Source organism: Parasteatoda tepidariorum, chromosome 4 (assembly GCF_043381705.1).
Source record: "Parasteatoda tepidariorum isolate YZ-2023 chromosome 4, CAS_Ptep_4.0, whole genome shotgun sequence".
In the NCBI taxonomy this organism is placed as follows: domain Eukaryota; kingdom Metazoa; phylum Arthropoda; class Arachnida; order Araneae; family Theridiidae; genus Parasteatoda; species Parasteatoda tepidariorum.
Window position 1 is genome coordinate 32,800,527 of NC_092207.1, and position 14,636 is coordinate 32,815,162.

At 29.2% G+C, this 14,636-nt stretch overlaps 1 protein-coding gene across 1 annotated transcript in view; it reads left to right on the forward strand.

Annotated features, from left to right (window-relative positions):
• LOC107449205 (uncharacterized) overlaps window positions 1-14,636 on the forward strand; it is a gene marked incomplete at its 5' end in the record, with an annotated part of 34,636 nt that overhangs the window by 16,256 nt on the left and 3,744 nt on the right. Inside the window, 2 exon segments of the mRNA XM_043056149.2 lie at window positions 9,245-9,349; window positions 11,653-11,866. Coding sequence (XP_042912083.1) covers window positions 9,245-9,349; window positions 11,653-11,866 — 319 coding nt within the window.

Below are 14,636 nucleotides of genomic sequence, written 5' to 3' on the forward strand. Positions count from 1 at the left end.
CGATATTGATTGTTTGACTACTTTCGTAGTCTCTAATGAATCCAGACTTCTTGAAGCCATTCATTATCGTAGAAGAAGACACATCATTCCATGCCTTGTCAGCCATTCTTAAAATTTTTTTTTTTTTTTTTTTTTTTGAATATTTTTTTAATTTTAGAAAAAAAAATCTGCACTATTTATGGAAAAAAATTCAAGTTATCGAGGGATTAGAAAAAAAAAATTCGTAAAATCAGGTTTTTTTTTAACATTGAGTGTATAAGAAATTTGAAGGGATTTTTTTTCTTCGAGATATCGAAAAATTCGCGAAATCGAGGTTCGAGTTAGCGAGGTTCGACTGTATTTTTTTATCTGTTTGGCTAGCTGCTGTATTGTATTTTGGAAATTTTGATAAACAGTGTCAGGATCCTGATTCCTCTCCCACGCATTTGATTGACCCCTGACCTGAGGGTCAGAGGGTAAGGGACACGGGAAGTGTCGTTCCCCTACATTGGGGGTGGAGCGAAGGACTTTTTCTTATGAGAAAGAATATTTTGAGATTAGTCTTAGTTTGAACGTAGAAGAGTTGAGTATTAGCTGGACTATGATAGAGAAAGCATGAACGAGAAGGGAGCAGTAGCGCTCCGGAATATTATATTCTACAATTCATGTATATTTTTGTAACTTATTGTAAATAATTATATAACCCAGAATCATGAAATAAATAAGCTATATCAGCAAGTCCAGTCATTAAGAGATGCATGGTGCATGCTGCATGGAAAGTCGTGCAATTTAAAATAATCATAAACTAACTAAATAAAAAAGAACAATATTGTTGTAGAAAGTGGAGTCATTTAAGATAATCTTAAACTAACTGAATGATTGACAAGTTAGTGTTTCTCTATTGCTAAGTAACCAAAACGGATTAAATAAAAGGAATGAAATTTTTCCACGTTTAAGGGCTCACGTTTACTAATAGTTCATAAAATAAAAAAAGGATAAGACATATTTTGTGGGCTAATTTCTAGCCAAGTAGCGAAAATTGTTTTTATATTTTTTATTTATTTTTCAAAATCACTTTTGAAAATAAAATTTGAATCACTAAATACATTTTTTTTTATGATTTTAGAACTTGAATGCTTGAACTTTTTATATGACTTTATTTGTGTTTTTTTTTTTTTTTTTAATCTCGCTTTAAAATTTTATACTTTGCATTTCATATCAAAACTCCTACAAGAGAGAGAAAAAAGTTCTAGCAAAAAATACAGAGAGCCTACAGTACATTCACGAGGCTTTATGTAATTTAAAAAAATTCTTTTTTCCGTAATAGAAGAACTTAATGGTTGTTAACTAACAATATTTGAAAACATTGCAATATGCATATTTAAGAATTGTATTGTCTCTTGTTTAAAAAAATAGTTTCATTCTACCAAATATAAGTTTAAAAAAAAAATTTCCTTATCCTTAATGCCGCTTCTATCTACAAAATAAAAGAATAAGTTTAAAGAACAATGATAAAAAAAATTTCTAGTTTTAGCTTTGAGGCAATAAAATGTATCGTTGAAACAGATTTCAATTCTGGGATTAGCGAAGTTAATAAGCCAATTCATTGGAGCATTAATATTCTTCTCTCCTTATGACAAAACATAAGAAAAATTTGTATTCATAAATTCAGTAAAAAAGTATGGTAAAACTATTAACTGAACATACCTGTTACAGCTATAACATATTTCGCAATCAAAAATTTATTAATATATCTTATTCAGTCCAAGGCCTGACAAAGCCATGGGCACGGGGGGCAGCTACCCCGGGTCCCCACATTAACCCCCCCCCCCAAATCAAATAGAAAATTTATTTTACATTTCCTTTTTTAATGAATTTTTTTTCAGTACAATGTAAAATCCGTCGGTTTTATGTCAGCTTCTTCATTAAGCTATCGTATGACCACAAAAATTTTTAGTTCGTAAATCCGTGGCTTTCTAGGGCGGAATTCAGCTACATTTTCGCTATTACGACGGACACATTTGGCGAATCAAAAACCTGTATTTTTACATATGTTTACAAAAATACAGGATTTTGATGAGCTTAATTGAGCAATCGTCATTGTGACATTTCGGTTGAATTCCGCTCTAATGTCGGCAAGGATATGAATTTTCCGCAGTTAGATGTCTAAGTTAACAATCAGAAAACTGCATTCGGCATGATGGACATAGAATTGTCAGAAAATTAATAAAATAGACAGCACGACATTTCGTCTGACATTGGAGGGGGGGAGACTTTATAGCTATTTTAGGTTCTAATCAATTCTTTTGTTATTCATAAAAAGATGAAAAATTTAAATACCTCCATAAAGTTCGGTTCTTCTTTACTAAAGTAGTGAAGCAATAGGGGCCCCTATTCGGCTAAGTCGGGCCCTGATTCAGACCTTAAAAACATAAACCTTATGTTAGGAAAAAAAATCTTATTTTTTTCGATTCTAAATATATCATGGCTTTGGGAATCTTTTTACAATTTTTTACTTTTAATATTTGTTGCTCAGGAAAATAAGGTTTATCGAATAAAATTGCAAATAATAACTGCAATTTAAAATAAAATTGCAGTTTTTATTCATTTTAAAAACAAAGCCAATTGTAGTTTTTTGAGTTGCACTATCTACTTTTTACAATTCAAACAAATCTGAAACTATAAATACATTCTTTGAGTAAGAAAAAAAATAGTTACAATGAGCCAAAAAAAATTATTACAAATTTATTACAATTTTTACAAAAATTTGAAAAAATTATTACAATCAGCCAAACGTTTTACACCGGATAATTTTAAAATAGCAAAATATTTCTAATTTCTTAATAAGGTTTAGTTCAGCTAATTGGTTAAAGTTTTAAGACTTTTTTTAAAGAAACAAGAAAAAAATTTTACAATTATTTAGACTGAATGTTCAATAAGTATTTAATTACGAATGTTTAATAATCTTTGAACATAAAACCTAAATTAAAGCTCTAATAAAAATAGGACAAAAAAGATTCTTATAAAATTAAAAGGGAGCATAAAGAATGATACTTCGAAAAAATGTAAAGATTTAATGAAATACACTGGTGTGCAAAACTCAAGCAACAAGTGGTTTTTCGACCACAGCTCCCCAACAAAGTATAAGATAGCCATGAAATTGCAGTATAATGCACACGTAATTCAGTAGAAAGATTATTTGTATGCAAATTTTAGAAATAAAACGTCGTAGGTGATGTAAGTGTACGTAAACCTTGTGGGTCGGCGCGCGCAGGTCAAAGCTGTGATAAAAGGATGAAGAGCACCGTAGTTAAAGACATTCGCTGCAAGTGCAAGTGATTTGTTTTGTGAAACATGTCTTCAAGAAATCATTTAGACGACTTTACTCGAGGAAGAATGATTGGGAAGCTTGAGGAGGGGCGTAGTGTGACCAGTGTCGCCGAAGAGTTCGGGATCAACAAAAGTGTTGTTTCTCGTGCTTGGAATGCCTTTAAAACTACTGGTACAGCTGTTCGGAAGGTTGGTGGTGGCCGTCCAAGGAAAACAACACCAAGAGATGACCGTTACATTGTCCTCCAGGCGAAAAGAAACCGTTTTCAGTCAGCGAGCGCCATATCTCAGCAACTGTGCACAGCCACAGGACGACAAGTATCAAGATTTACAGTGGCCAGACGCCTCCACAAAGGTGGCTTATTTGCTAGACGTCCTGAACGCTGCATACCTTTAAAAGTTAGCCATCGGCGGCACCGTTTAGAGTGGTGCAGAGAACACGAAACCTGGACACCTCATCAATGGAGTCGCGTCCTCTTCACAGATGAGAGTCGTTTTAGTGCTACAAGCGATTCTCAACGTCAGTTGATCTGGAGAGAGGTTGGAGCTCGATTTCATCCCAATAACATCGCGGAAAGAGATCGTTACGGTGGTCCTGGAGTTGTCGTCTGGGGTGGCATTATGTTGAACGGGTGGACTGAGCTTCAGATCTTCGACCGAGGTTCTGTAACTGGAGACCGCTACTGCAATGAGGTAATCCTACCCCATGGCCTACCCCATGGGAATAGTGCCATTGGACCAGACTTCATTTTTATGGATGACAATGCCCGGCCACACCGAACTGCTAATGTTCAAGAGCTACTGGAAAACGAAGATATCACACGAATGGATTGGCCAGCTTACTCTCCAGATCTAAATCCCATAGAGCATGTGTGGGATGCATTAGGGAGACGTCTTGCGACACGACAGTATCCTCCTGGTAACACCCATCAGCTGAAAGCTACGTTAAAGGAGGAATGGAGACGTTTACCCCAAGAACTCCTGAATAATCTGGTGCTTAGCATGGAGAGACGATGCCAAGCAACAATTACAGTAAGGAGAGGGCATATCCCATATTAGGGAACATCTGCCAGTTCCCTAATATGGGATTGTCTGAAGAAGCGTAAGTACAACTTACGCTTCTTCAGGCAATCATGTGTAACGCCACTATGTGTCAAATAAAGCCTTTTTTTGTTCCATACCCTACTTTAAGTTTTATATTCATTCCTGCTCCATTATTCTTTTACCATCGTTTAAGTACAAAATAATGTACATCATATTCAAATTTCATGTTAATCGGCTGATTTCTTGTAGAGTTATGACAAAAAACGCACTTGTTGCTTAAGTTTTGCACACCAGTGTAATTGGTTAAATGGTTCTGTGACAAATACGTGGCCAAGTAATTATAAACTTTATTTTAAAACTAAAACGATTAGGACGATATATTAGACATTGAGATATTTTAAAATTTTGACTATATATTAGGTAGCTCTTTATGTTGGGCAACTCTATTCTTTTGTAGTGACTATCCTCAAAACATGATTTCTGATAATCATTGTTGATGTTACAAAATTTAGATTCAAGAAAATATGAAGATATCTTTTACAAAACCAGCATTTTCATTTAAGTTTTTATTGCTTGATTATTAAAATATATATTGAATAATTGATAGCTATTATTCCAAATAAATGCATATTATTGAAATTTAATCAATTTTTGAATAAATCATCTAAAAAAATTTATAAAAAAATACATAACCAGCGTTTAAAAAGTTTAAATTTTAATTCAATAGTTAGGAACAATTTTAGTTAAAAAAGAAAACTTTCATAGAAAGTAATTTTATAATGAATTAAAATAATAAATAATAGCTTTAATTTTTACGTAGTACCATCTTTAAATGCTAGTATTAATAAAAGAAATAATGCAAAATAAGTTAATATTAATTTTATATTATTCAGCGTTTTATCATGGTTATAAATTTAACGAATTTTTTTTTATTTAAATGATTATTTTGTAGTATTGAAATATACTATTAATAAAATATTTCAATCCATCAATTTTTATATTTTATAAAGCAAAAATATTTTTTTAAAGGAATTAAAAAATTCTATTTCTAATATTTTGGTACAATACTTATATATGCTTATTTTATTCATATTTGAAAACTTATTTATTAAGGAGATAAGAGAAAGATTAAGTTCTAGCCTGTGCTCTGCACCTGTTTAATTCAAAGCAAATTACATTAAGATAGCTCGAATAATTGTTTAGAAAAAGTGATTTTGCTTAATGTTGAATCAAGAAAAATTATTATACCAATTCAAAGTTACATACAGTTATATCTAAATTCACTAAGTTTTGAAAGTATAAGTTTATGTATATTTGTGTACTATGTATTAATATTTAAATCAATTAAAAACTAACAATTGATCTAAGGGCAGATTTTGATTACGTTAATAAAAACCCATTTTTTAAGCCTACCTGGTTTTTTTGGGGGGTTTGTAGGTGGGTCAAAAACTCTGTGCATAACCACATTCTATCAGAAACATGATTTTTTGAAACTTAACATTCGTTAAGTAAAATATTTTATTTAAAACTCTTTACTAAATGAAGAATAAATTAGTATCTGACTTAGAAAAACCTTTATACTTTGTTATTTAAAAAAAGATTTGTAATTGACTATGAAAAATCATACATGAACTTCTGTTATGCTACTTTTGTGTAAGTTCCTTGTAAGTTTACTGCATTTACTTAATAATCGTTTCATTTAAATGTTTTCTTAAAATTGTCCACAATTTAATTTTTACAGATATCTTTCATTTTAATAATTCTTGGCTTCTCCTCATTAAAAAATATTGAAACTTTAAATTTCTCTACAGAAAAAAAAAAAGATCATTAGGTTAAAAAAATTTATGCCTCATAATTCAAAAGTTTTCTGTCCATTATTTAACTAACTAAAAAAAAAGAATATTAAAAATTACTTTTTGCGTGGAATTATATTTGGGTAAACAAGTTTCATCAGTAGGTACAAATTTCTTTGAAATTGCACAACTAAAAAGGACCAAAAATGCAAAAAGTGGAATTATCATTAAGTGGACTTAACTTTAATCCACTTTATTATCAAGCAATAAAAGGCCACGATTTCAAGGGTCTTAAATCCCAACATGCAAATATATATATCTTATTCAGAAAGGAATGTTTTTGTGTCTAGTACTTTAACTTAATTACTATTTAGCATTAATTAACCAATAATTTGTGATCACCCCCTGTAACCATTAAGATTGACACTTTGTACGTAAAATCCGTTCATTAGAACGAAAGGTATTCAGGGTGATATTCCTTTTTTTGTTCCCTGTATATGTTCAAATGTTTATAATTGCAATCTTTGAATATCTCAAACTCTATCCATCTAAAAACTAACATTCAACTTTCAACATTGTTCGCATTCCAATCCTATGAATACTATGGTGTTGCAAGTGTTACGACCTTTTGGGTTTGTAAAAGTATGAGATAAAAATGAATTCACTCAATGTATTGCAGCATTAGTGAAAATAAAAAAGTTAATTTCTTTTTGTATTCTTATCTTCAGATTGTCTCTATTGTACTGTTTTTTCTAAGTCGTTGTTATAACAATATAACAATTGAGAGAAAATTAGATATTTTTTTTCCCAAAAATCTTGAAATTTTGAATTTTTTTTTTTTTTAAACACATTCATTTATCGATTAGTTTTGTTGTAGGGGGATCGCAACTTTCTTTGAATTATTGAAGAAATCGACTTATCAAAATTAAAACAATGCGAAATAATATATTAACATTGAAACTGTTATATTTATGAGAAATTTGAAAGATTCTTTGAAATTCTAAGGAAATGAAGAAAAAAAATGAGTTAGATTTTTGAGCAGTTGAAATTTGAATGAACTGTCTACGTTTTTAATTTTGAAGCAGAAATTTAATTCTGAATTCCTGTATATCACATAAATTTTTCAAATAATACTTAGAAAAATTATGGTAGTTGCACTAGCATAGTTAGCAATTTTTTTTCCCTTCATCTTCATCACATTTTACTTAATTCCTGAAATTTATAGAAATCCAAGAAAATTTTCTATGCCCTCAAATTACATTGATTATTAAATTTCAAACTATCTAATTAGGATCTCTAGTTTGAAATTAAATTGAAACTATTTATTCAGTTTCGAGAAAAAATAGTTGTTTTCTTGAAATATACATTTATATTGTTTCACAGTTTTATTCCTATTATATAAATAATTAGAAAACTTAATTTGTAGATAGATAACTTGTTGCTTGATGTAAAATGTTTTTCTTTTCAATAAATTAGAGTCTAACTTTTATTTTCTGTTTAGAATTTACTTTGCAAATGCTAACTAACTAAATAAATTATTTAATATTCGATTGTTTTTAACAGGATTCCCACTCAATTCCACGAAAAATATTCCCTGACTTTCCCAGGTACATCAGATAAATTTTTTATAAAAATCCATACCATATTTTATCTATACCGTGCCATTTTGAGTAGGACCTTTCATTACTGCCACCCTTTAGTTATAACGACCAATTCATAGAAGTCTCGTTTGCTATTCTAGACTCAGTGTTATTTTAATGCCGATGATATTAATGCTAAAAACAGGTTTTAAACATTTTAATACTTAAAAAACAGTTTTTATTTGACTAATCAATGGATTTATTATTTTTTCTTGTCTCAATGATTCAAAGCAATATTTCTCTGATGTTCCTGTTCAATTGATGTGAAACATCTTAAATTCTCTCTTAGTAAGGAGTGATAGAAACACCTATATTTACCAATAATATGGTTTTCCATATTATTGGTAAAAAAGATGGCGAATTATTGATTATTTTTCATTGTGTGTGTTGAAATTATTATACTCTGTGGAAATTAGTCTCATGTATGCATTCATAACCTTTGTAAATTCTTTTATAAAGTGTTCAGTAAATTCATCAACCCTGTTTTTCCTTTTTGAAAACTGTTTTCATTATTTTGGTGAAAGTTTATAGGTGGTTTATTTCAGGAATACAACACATGGTATTCACATTCTTCTATATATTTTTCTTTAAACTTGCAGCTCTTAGATGTTTCTTATTTAGCAAAATTTATTGCTCATAGCTAGTGCCATATGTTTAGGACAGAAATGATATTTTTTTCTTCATAAAATGGATAGAGGAATAATAGTTTTGTCAAAATAAGTGCAGTATTGATGAATTAGGAGTAAATATTTACGATAGTTTTGTGCATTTTCGATATAACGTTACTTTTTGTTTGAAACATAGAGGCTGCTTAATCGAGCGCTGACTGTATTGAGAAACAATGTTTTTTTTTTTTTGCATAAACGGAATTTATATCTTTCTTTTTATCCAATATTTTTAACTGTGTAACTTATAGTTATCAGCAATGAATTACTTCACTATAAACTTATAGGTTCCAGAAGGCCCAGTGTTACAAAAGTGTAGTACTCTCTCATCTCTACTATACAAATTTTATAGAATTTACGCCCACACTCTTTTCCTTAAAGAAATAATTTATATTTATAGCCTATTACATTATGTATCCTTTATGTGAACTGAGGAAAAATATAATTTCTAGCTTTACTTTTCAGTTGATAATTTTACATTTTACTAAATGTTAAGTATCAATGTAATCATTCATATATTAATAAATTATTACAAATTTTATGTCAACAAATAGTTATTTATTATCTTAAATTGTCTGGAATTTATTATTAAACAATTGCAAACTCGTAAAATTTACTCGCGTGGAAATACAGCTTTTTTGCATTTTGGCCAATCTCATTCCTGTATTTAACTGAAATGAAATTCTGGTTTCTTCATCTTTTATCTACTGCGAAATTTATTTCTTTTAAAATAGAAATGTACTATTTTCTACTTAGAAAAAAAAGTCAATGCATAATACTCATTTTGTTTCAGTTAGAGAAGTTAAAAGCCAAACAAGAAAAAAATGCTAAAGATGATTTTAAAAAACTCATAGAAGATGAATTAATCTGTAATATTTGCACAGAGATTTTGATAAAGGTATTTTAAAACACTTTTCTCACTTGCTTATTTTTTAACTCTTGTTTATTTTTTTAAATAAAAGTTGAAATAGATAATATGAGGGTTCATTCTTTGCTATTTAAAGAAAAACTGAATGCCTAATTACGGATAAGTTGAAGTTTTTTTTAATTTAAAAAAAAAACTTGAATTCTAATCCAGGGTTGGCAAGTTTTTGACACATGACGATTTTTACCATGGTTTTTACCGTCATGTCAAAAACCCCTTTGTCAAAAACATCAAAAACCCATAGTTTTGGTAAAACTGTATTTTTATTTGAGTTTAACTGCTTATAATTTAAAACTAAATCATTTTTGAGCAATAAAATTAGAAAAAAAAGTTGTTAAAAATATTTAAGAACAGATTCTTGCATTTTCCCAACATGAATATATTAAAACATACTATTTGAAGTAAAATATTAGGATACTAAAAAAAAATTTCAACATTTTCAAGCATCATTTTGTTTGGCATATTACATTACTGAAGAATGTCAAGATTGATTACTTTCATTCTTAAAATCTTGCTATGAGAAACACATGTACACATAAAAAGAAATCCTCATAAAATAAACTTTTCTTATCAATTTTGCTTTCAATATTTTACACAGAAATGAGACATGAAAAAGCCTGGGAAATCCTTTTAGAGTTTCAATATTTCTGTATGAATGTATATCCTTCTATAAGAATACATGTATATAGTTACAAAATCAATCGCAATTATTTACAACATTCATTTATAAAGGCAATTATGTGAAAATAATATATTGTCCGCTATATGCTATAAATTAAAGAAAACAGTGGGTTTTTGACAGTTTTTACCGGTAAAAACACGTTTTTTACCACTGTCATGTCAAAAACCAGTTTTTGACGGCAAAAACCCAACCCTGTTTTAATCAAATGTTAAGTTTAAAAACTTATAAATATTTTTAAAATTAAAGGCAAATTTGAGTTTCAAAAAAAAGCATTTGTCATGTCACTCTAACAGCTCTACAACAAAATGTAATGCATGAATTTTGAAATTTTTTTCTAAATCAATAATGTAATTAACAGTGTTTTAAGTTAAAATTTCAAAAAGACAATAAAATATAACAATATATATGGGTTAATGTTTAATTTTTAAGGAAAAAATGTAAATATTATTACTAAAAGCTTGATAAAAATAATAAATTCTCATTTAGAATTCAAAACATTATACAAAATCTACAAATATAATTTCAAAGAATTCTGTGGCAAACTTTTTTTATGTGTGTTAGCGAGAAATGAATGTTTTTCAGAAAAGACATTAAAAATGCAAGAAAATTCTGATTTCAAAATATTCATTCTGATTCAACTTAATATTTCAAAATTAGTTTGTAAAAATGAATTTTGTTTGTCTTAAAAACATTTATTAAAAAATTCGCAGAGCATAACAAAAAAAAACTTTTTTTTTCATTTTCAGCAGTTTATTTCCAGTTCTGTCAGCATACGAAAAAATAACTAACTTCATTTCTTAAAATCGGAGATTAAAAATTAAAATGGTTTTTGAAAGCTACTAAAGTCAAATTTCGTTAATAGGTGGTTTAGGAGGTAAACCGGGCTCTATTTTTAGCAATGGCTAGTTGATTCAAATTTTGCACCCAGTTCACGCCCACCACAGTGTTGATATTAAATATCCTCAGTGGTAGAAGGATCATTGGTTAGTCTCCTTGCAGTCAGTCTAGCCGTGAGGGGTTTCAGTGATGATTTTAATCATGTAGCCCAAATGATTTTTAGTTCCATCAGAATGGTTCCCCACAAAAGCTGGATTGAGTTCAAAATTACAAGGCTGCAGAGTTGAACATTGGTAGTCGTAAAGTCAAAATCGAGTCTGCTGTTCAACAGTTAAAAAATTAAATAAAATATAATTAATAAAAAAAATTGAACTTTTCTGCAAAATTTCCCATTTTCACACAGTCAGATAATTTGAGTTATCCCAGTTGAACTACTCGTAATCAAAATTAATTATATAAGCCTTAGAATTATTTTGGTTTATATATCATCAGAAAATCTTAACTTGTTAATTCCAAAATCTCATACACTTGATTATCGTTTAAATGCTTATTATGTTAAAGAAAAGATTTTAATATGAATTAAGTAGTCACAAAAATAAATTCTTTCTGCTGTTACAAAACTGATACAGGACTGAGGGTACTAATGAGCGGTTATGCTTAAATAATTCGTTAGAAACTTTTACAAGCATTTATCGAAAAAGCATGTGTAAAAAAAAAGTGTCCATTAATTGATGTTATTTTTGCCTTTCTTCCTTAGCCAATAACCTTGGGATGCTCTCACACATTCTGTAAATTTTGTATTTCTGAATGGAAAGAACAGAAAGGAGAGTGTCCAATGTGTCGAGCAAGTATTAAGACTGAAATACCTTGTCTATTTTTGGACAATTTTATAAGCAAAGCTGTGGAGCAAATAGATCCAGCTAGTGTTGTAAAAAGATTAGAAATAATAAAATGTAGAGAAGAAGAACAAAGTATGTTCATTTTTAACATTTTTTATCTGTTGTTCAAGGTTTCTAAACTCTTAAAAGTTTTCTTGATTACTATTGTTTATGTAATATAGTATGCTTTTGAAAACCATGAAAATTATAAAATATTATGTATGCTTAACACTATGTCATTATAACAAGCAAATGTTATTGTGATGCTAGTTGCGTTAAATGCTGGTTAGCCATTCGTAACTGAATCTTTGTTTTTGATATTTGAAATAATTAACGAAACAGTTAATTCATTAATAATTTCTCTTTCTTAAAATACATCTTTATATTTTTAGTTTTCACAAAATAAATATTTAATGAAGAAAAACAAAACTGACCCTTTATTTTACGTTTTTTTATTTACTTTTTTTTATTATTATTATTTCCGTTATTTTGTAGTAAAGTCTTTCATTGTTTTAGTTATGGGTTAGTTACTTAAGATAAGTAGAAAAAAAATTTTAAGCTTCATTTTTGAAAGAAAGAAAAAAAAAAGATTCTTTGGGAAAAGATCTTGTTTTAGTTTTGTACAGGATTTATTTTGTTGATTACCACTTTATGTTTCGGTGATATTAGCAGAAGGTTTTAAATTGAAATCTGAGTGATTTTGAAATAGAAGGCTCCAAAAACAGTCATTGACTAACCTTTGATAACCCGCTTTTTGGTAAAAAAATTAAGAAGCCAACAGCATAAAATAAATAATTTTTATTGATGTTTGAGTTTTTTAAATTTCGCTGATTGGAAGCTTGGGGATAAAAAATTGAAAGGCTGCTCAATCTTTGTTTATTACTGGCATTGTTTAAACTCTAAAGCTAATTTACTCAAATGTTACTTAAAACCTTAATATGTTCGGCTTTTCGTGTCTTTTTCTTTTCTTTTCTTTTTTTTTTTTTTTTTTTTTTTTNTTTTTTTTTTTTTTTTTTTTTTTTTTTTTTTTTTTTTTTTTGTACTTTTGTATTTTGCGATTGAAATAATATCCATTTTTCAATAAATACATTACATGTCACTGCCTTGCTATTTGATTTGTTCTAGTCTTTGTCTTTGATTTGTTTATGTTTATAGGGGCCCTTTATGAGTAAATTTAGAGAAAAAAAAATTTATTTCGAATAATTTTTAAAAATTATTTTATTTTAAGAATAAAACACATAAATTAGTTATAAAAGCTTATATACATTATTTTTATCGAAAATTTAAGTTAACAATACTTTTCGCGCTTTTTGAGAGGCAAATCTTCTATCACATCATCAAAATCAATTTCCTGTAAGACATCATATTCAATGCTCATAATTAACAAATGACTCAATCTTTCTGGAGTAATTTTTTATTAATTTTAGTCTGGAGAATGAACGTTCGCTACTACAATTAATTATCATGAGAGACAAAAAAATGTCAATGTTTGCAATTGTATCTTCGAGATTATTGTTTCTCACTATTTTATACATGTCATTCATGCCCAATTGTTCTAACTTATTCTCCTGGGCCAAATAATACTTAAATTCTTTTAAATATAAATTTTGAAAATATGTGTTATTTGCAATTTTAAGTAATTTTTTGCAAACTTTTTTTTTCCAAATTTTTTTTGTTTGTTGCATTTTGCTTTGTAGCTCAAAATCTGTAAGACATCATATTATGAAGGTCTGTAGAAAATATGCAAGGAGTTAGAAAGAATACAAGAAAATACAATTTGATTATTAATTTTTTTTATAATCGCCGTTGAAAAACTGACTCAATTTTGAGCCAATGTTTAACTACTTAGCCTTGAAATTTTTAAACCTATCCAGAAGACAAGGAAACTCCTGGATCAGTACTCAGAGGTATTGAATTGCTATGAGAACTTCTAGGAGTTTATAACCCCGACAGATTTAACATGCACCAGTCACCATTTTATACGTGGATATTATTCGGGTGGCTGAATTCGAACTCCCATTCTCACCAAGCTATCGTGGCCAAATTATTAGTTTATTTTATAACCGTTGTTAAACTGCCCGCCCAAATTTTTGGGTTTATGACTACTTATGTTCAACTCCGTAGCCTTGTAATTTTGAACCCAATCCAGCATACAAGAGAACTCCAAGATCAAGTATTGGAAGAAATTTTTGCCTTCAAGGAGGACGTTTTGATGGTACTAACCCGTATTTGCGTTACATAGAGAGGAAGAACACAAGTACCTACCACGGTTGACCTGACGGCAAAGGGACTCTAACCCATGATGCGCCTACCACTGAGGATATTTCACGTCAGCACTGTGGTCGGTAAAAGCCGAGTGTGGAACTCATATCAACCAGCCTCACATCGAACTCGGTGAGCCTCATTCGGAGGATAATGCTCTATCCCTTGAGTTCATCTTTATATAACATCTTTATATCATCAATAACTCTGCGACAGGGCAATTTTACAATTTTATTGATTGGTACCAATTTTATTGATTTGCCTAAATTTAGTCATCTTCAAAATGAAAATGGTAATTCAATCGTAATTTTTGTAGGGAAAAAAATAGAAATAAACTGTTTTTCCTCTTAATTTGCAGAAGCAACCACGAGGGTTAGAGAAGAAATTGAAAAGAGAGCGGATCCTTCTAGTTTTTTTTTAAATAATTGTTAAATTATTAGTTTTTAACATGCATACTTAAAAAAAACAAGAAAAACATTTTTCAGTATTAAGAAATAATAATTAAAAACTGTCATCAGCTGGAATAGAACCCACGATCTCACAGTTTTGTGTTAGATTTCATAATCATCAGCCCCAAATATACACACCTGCCTTGCGGATA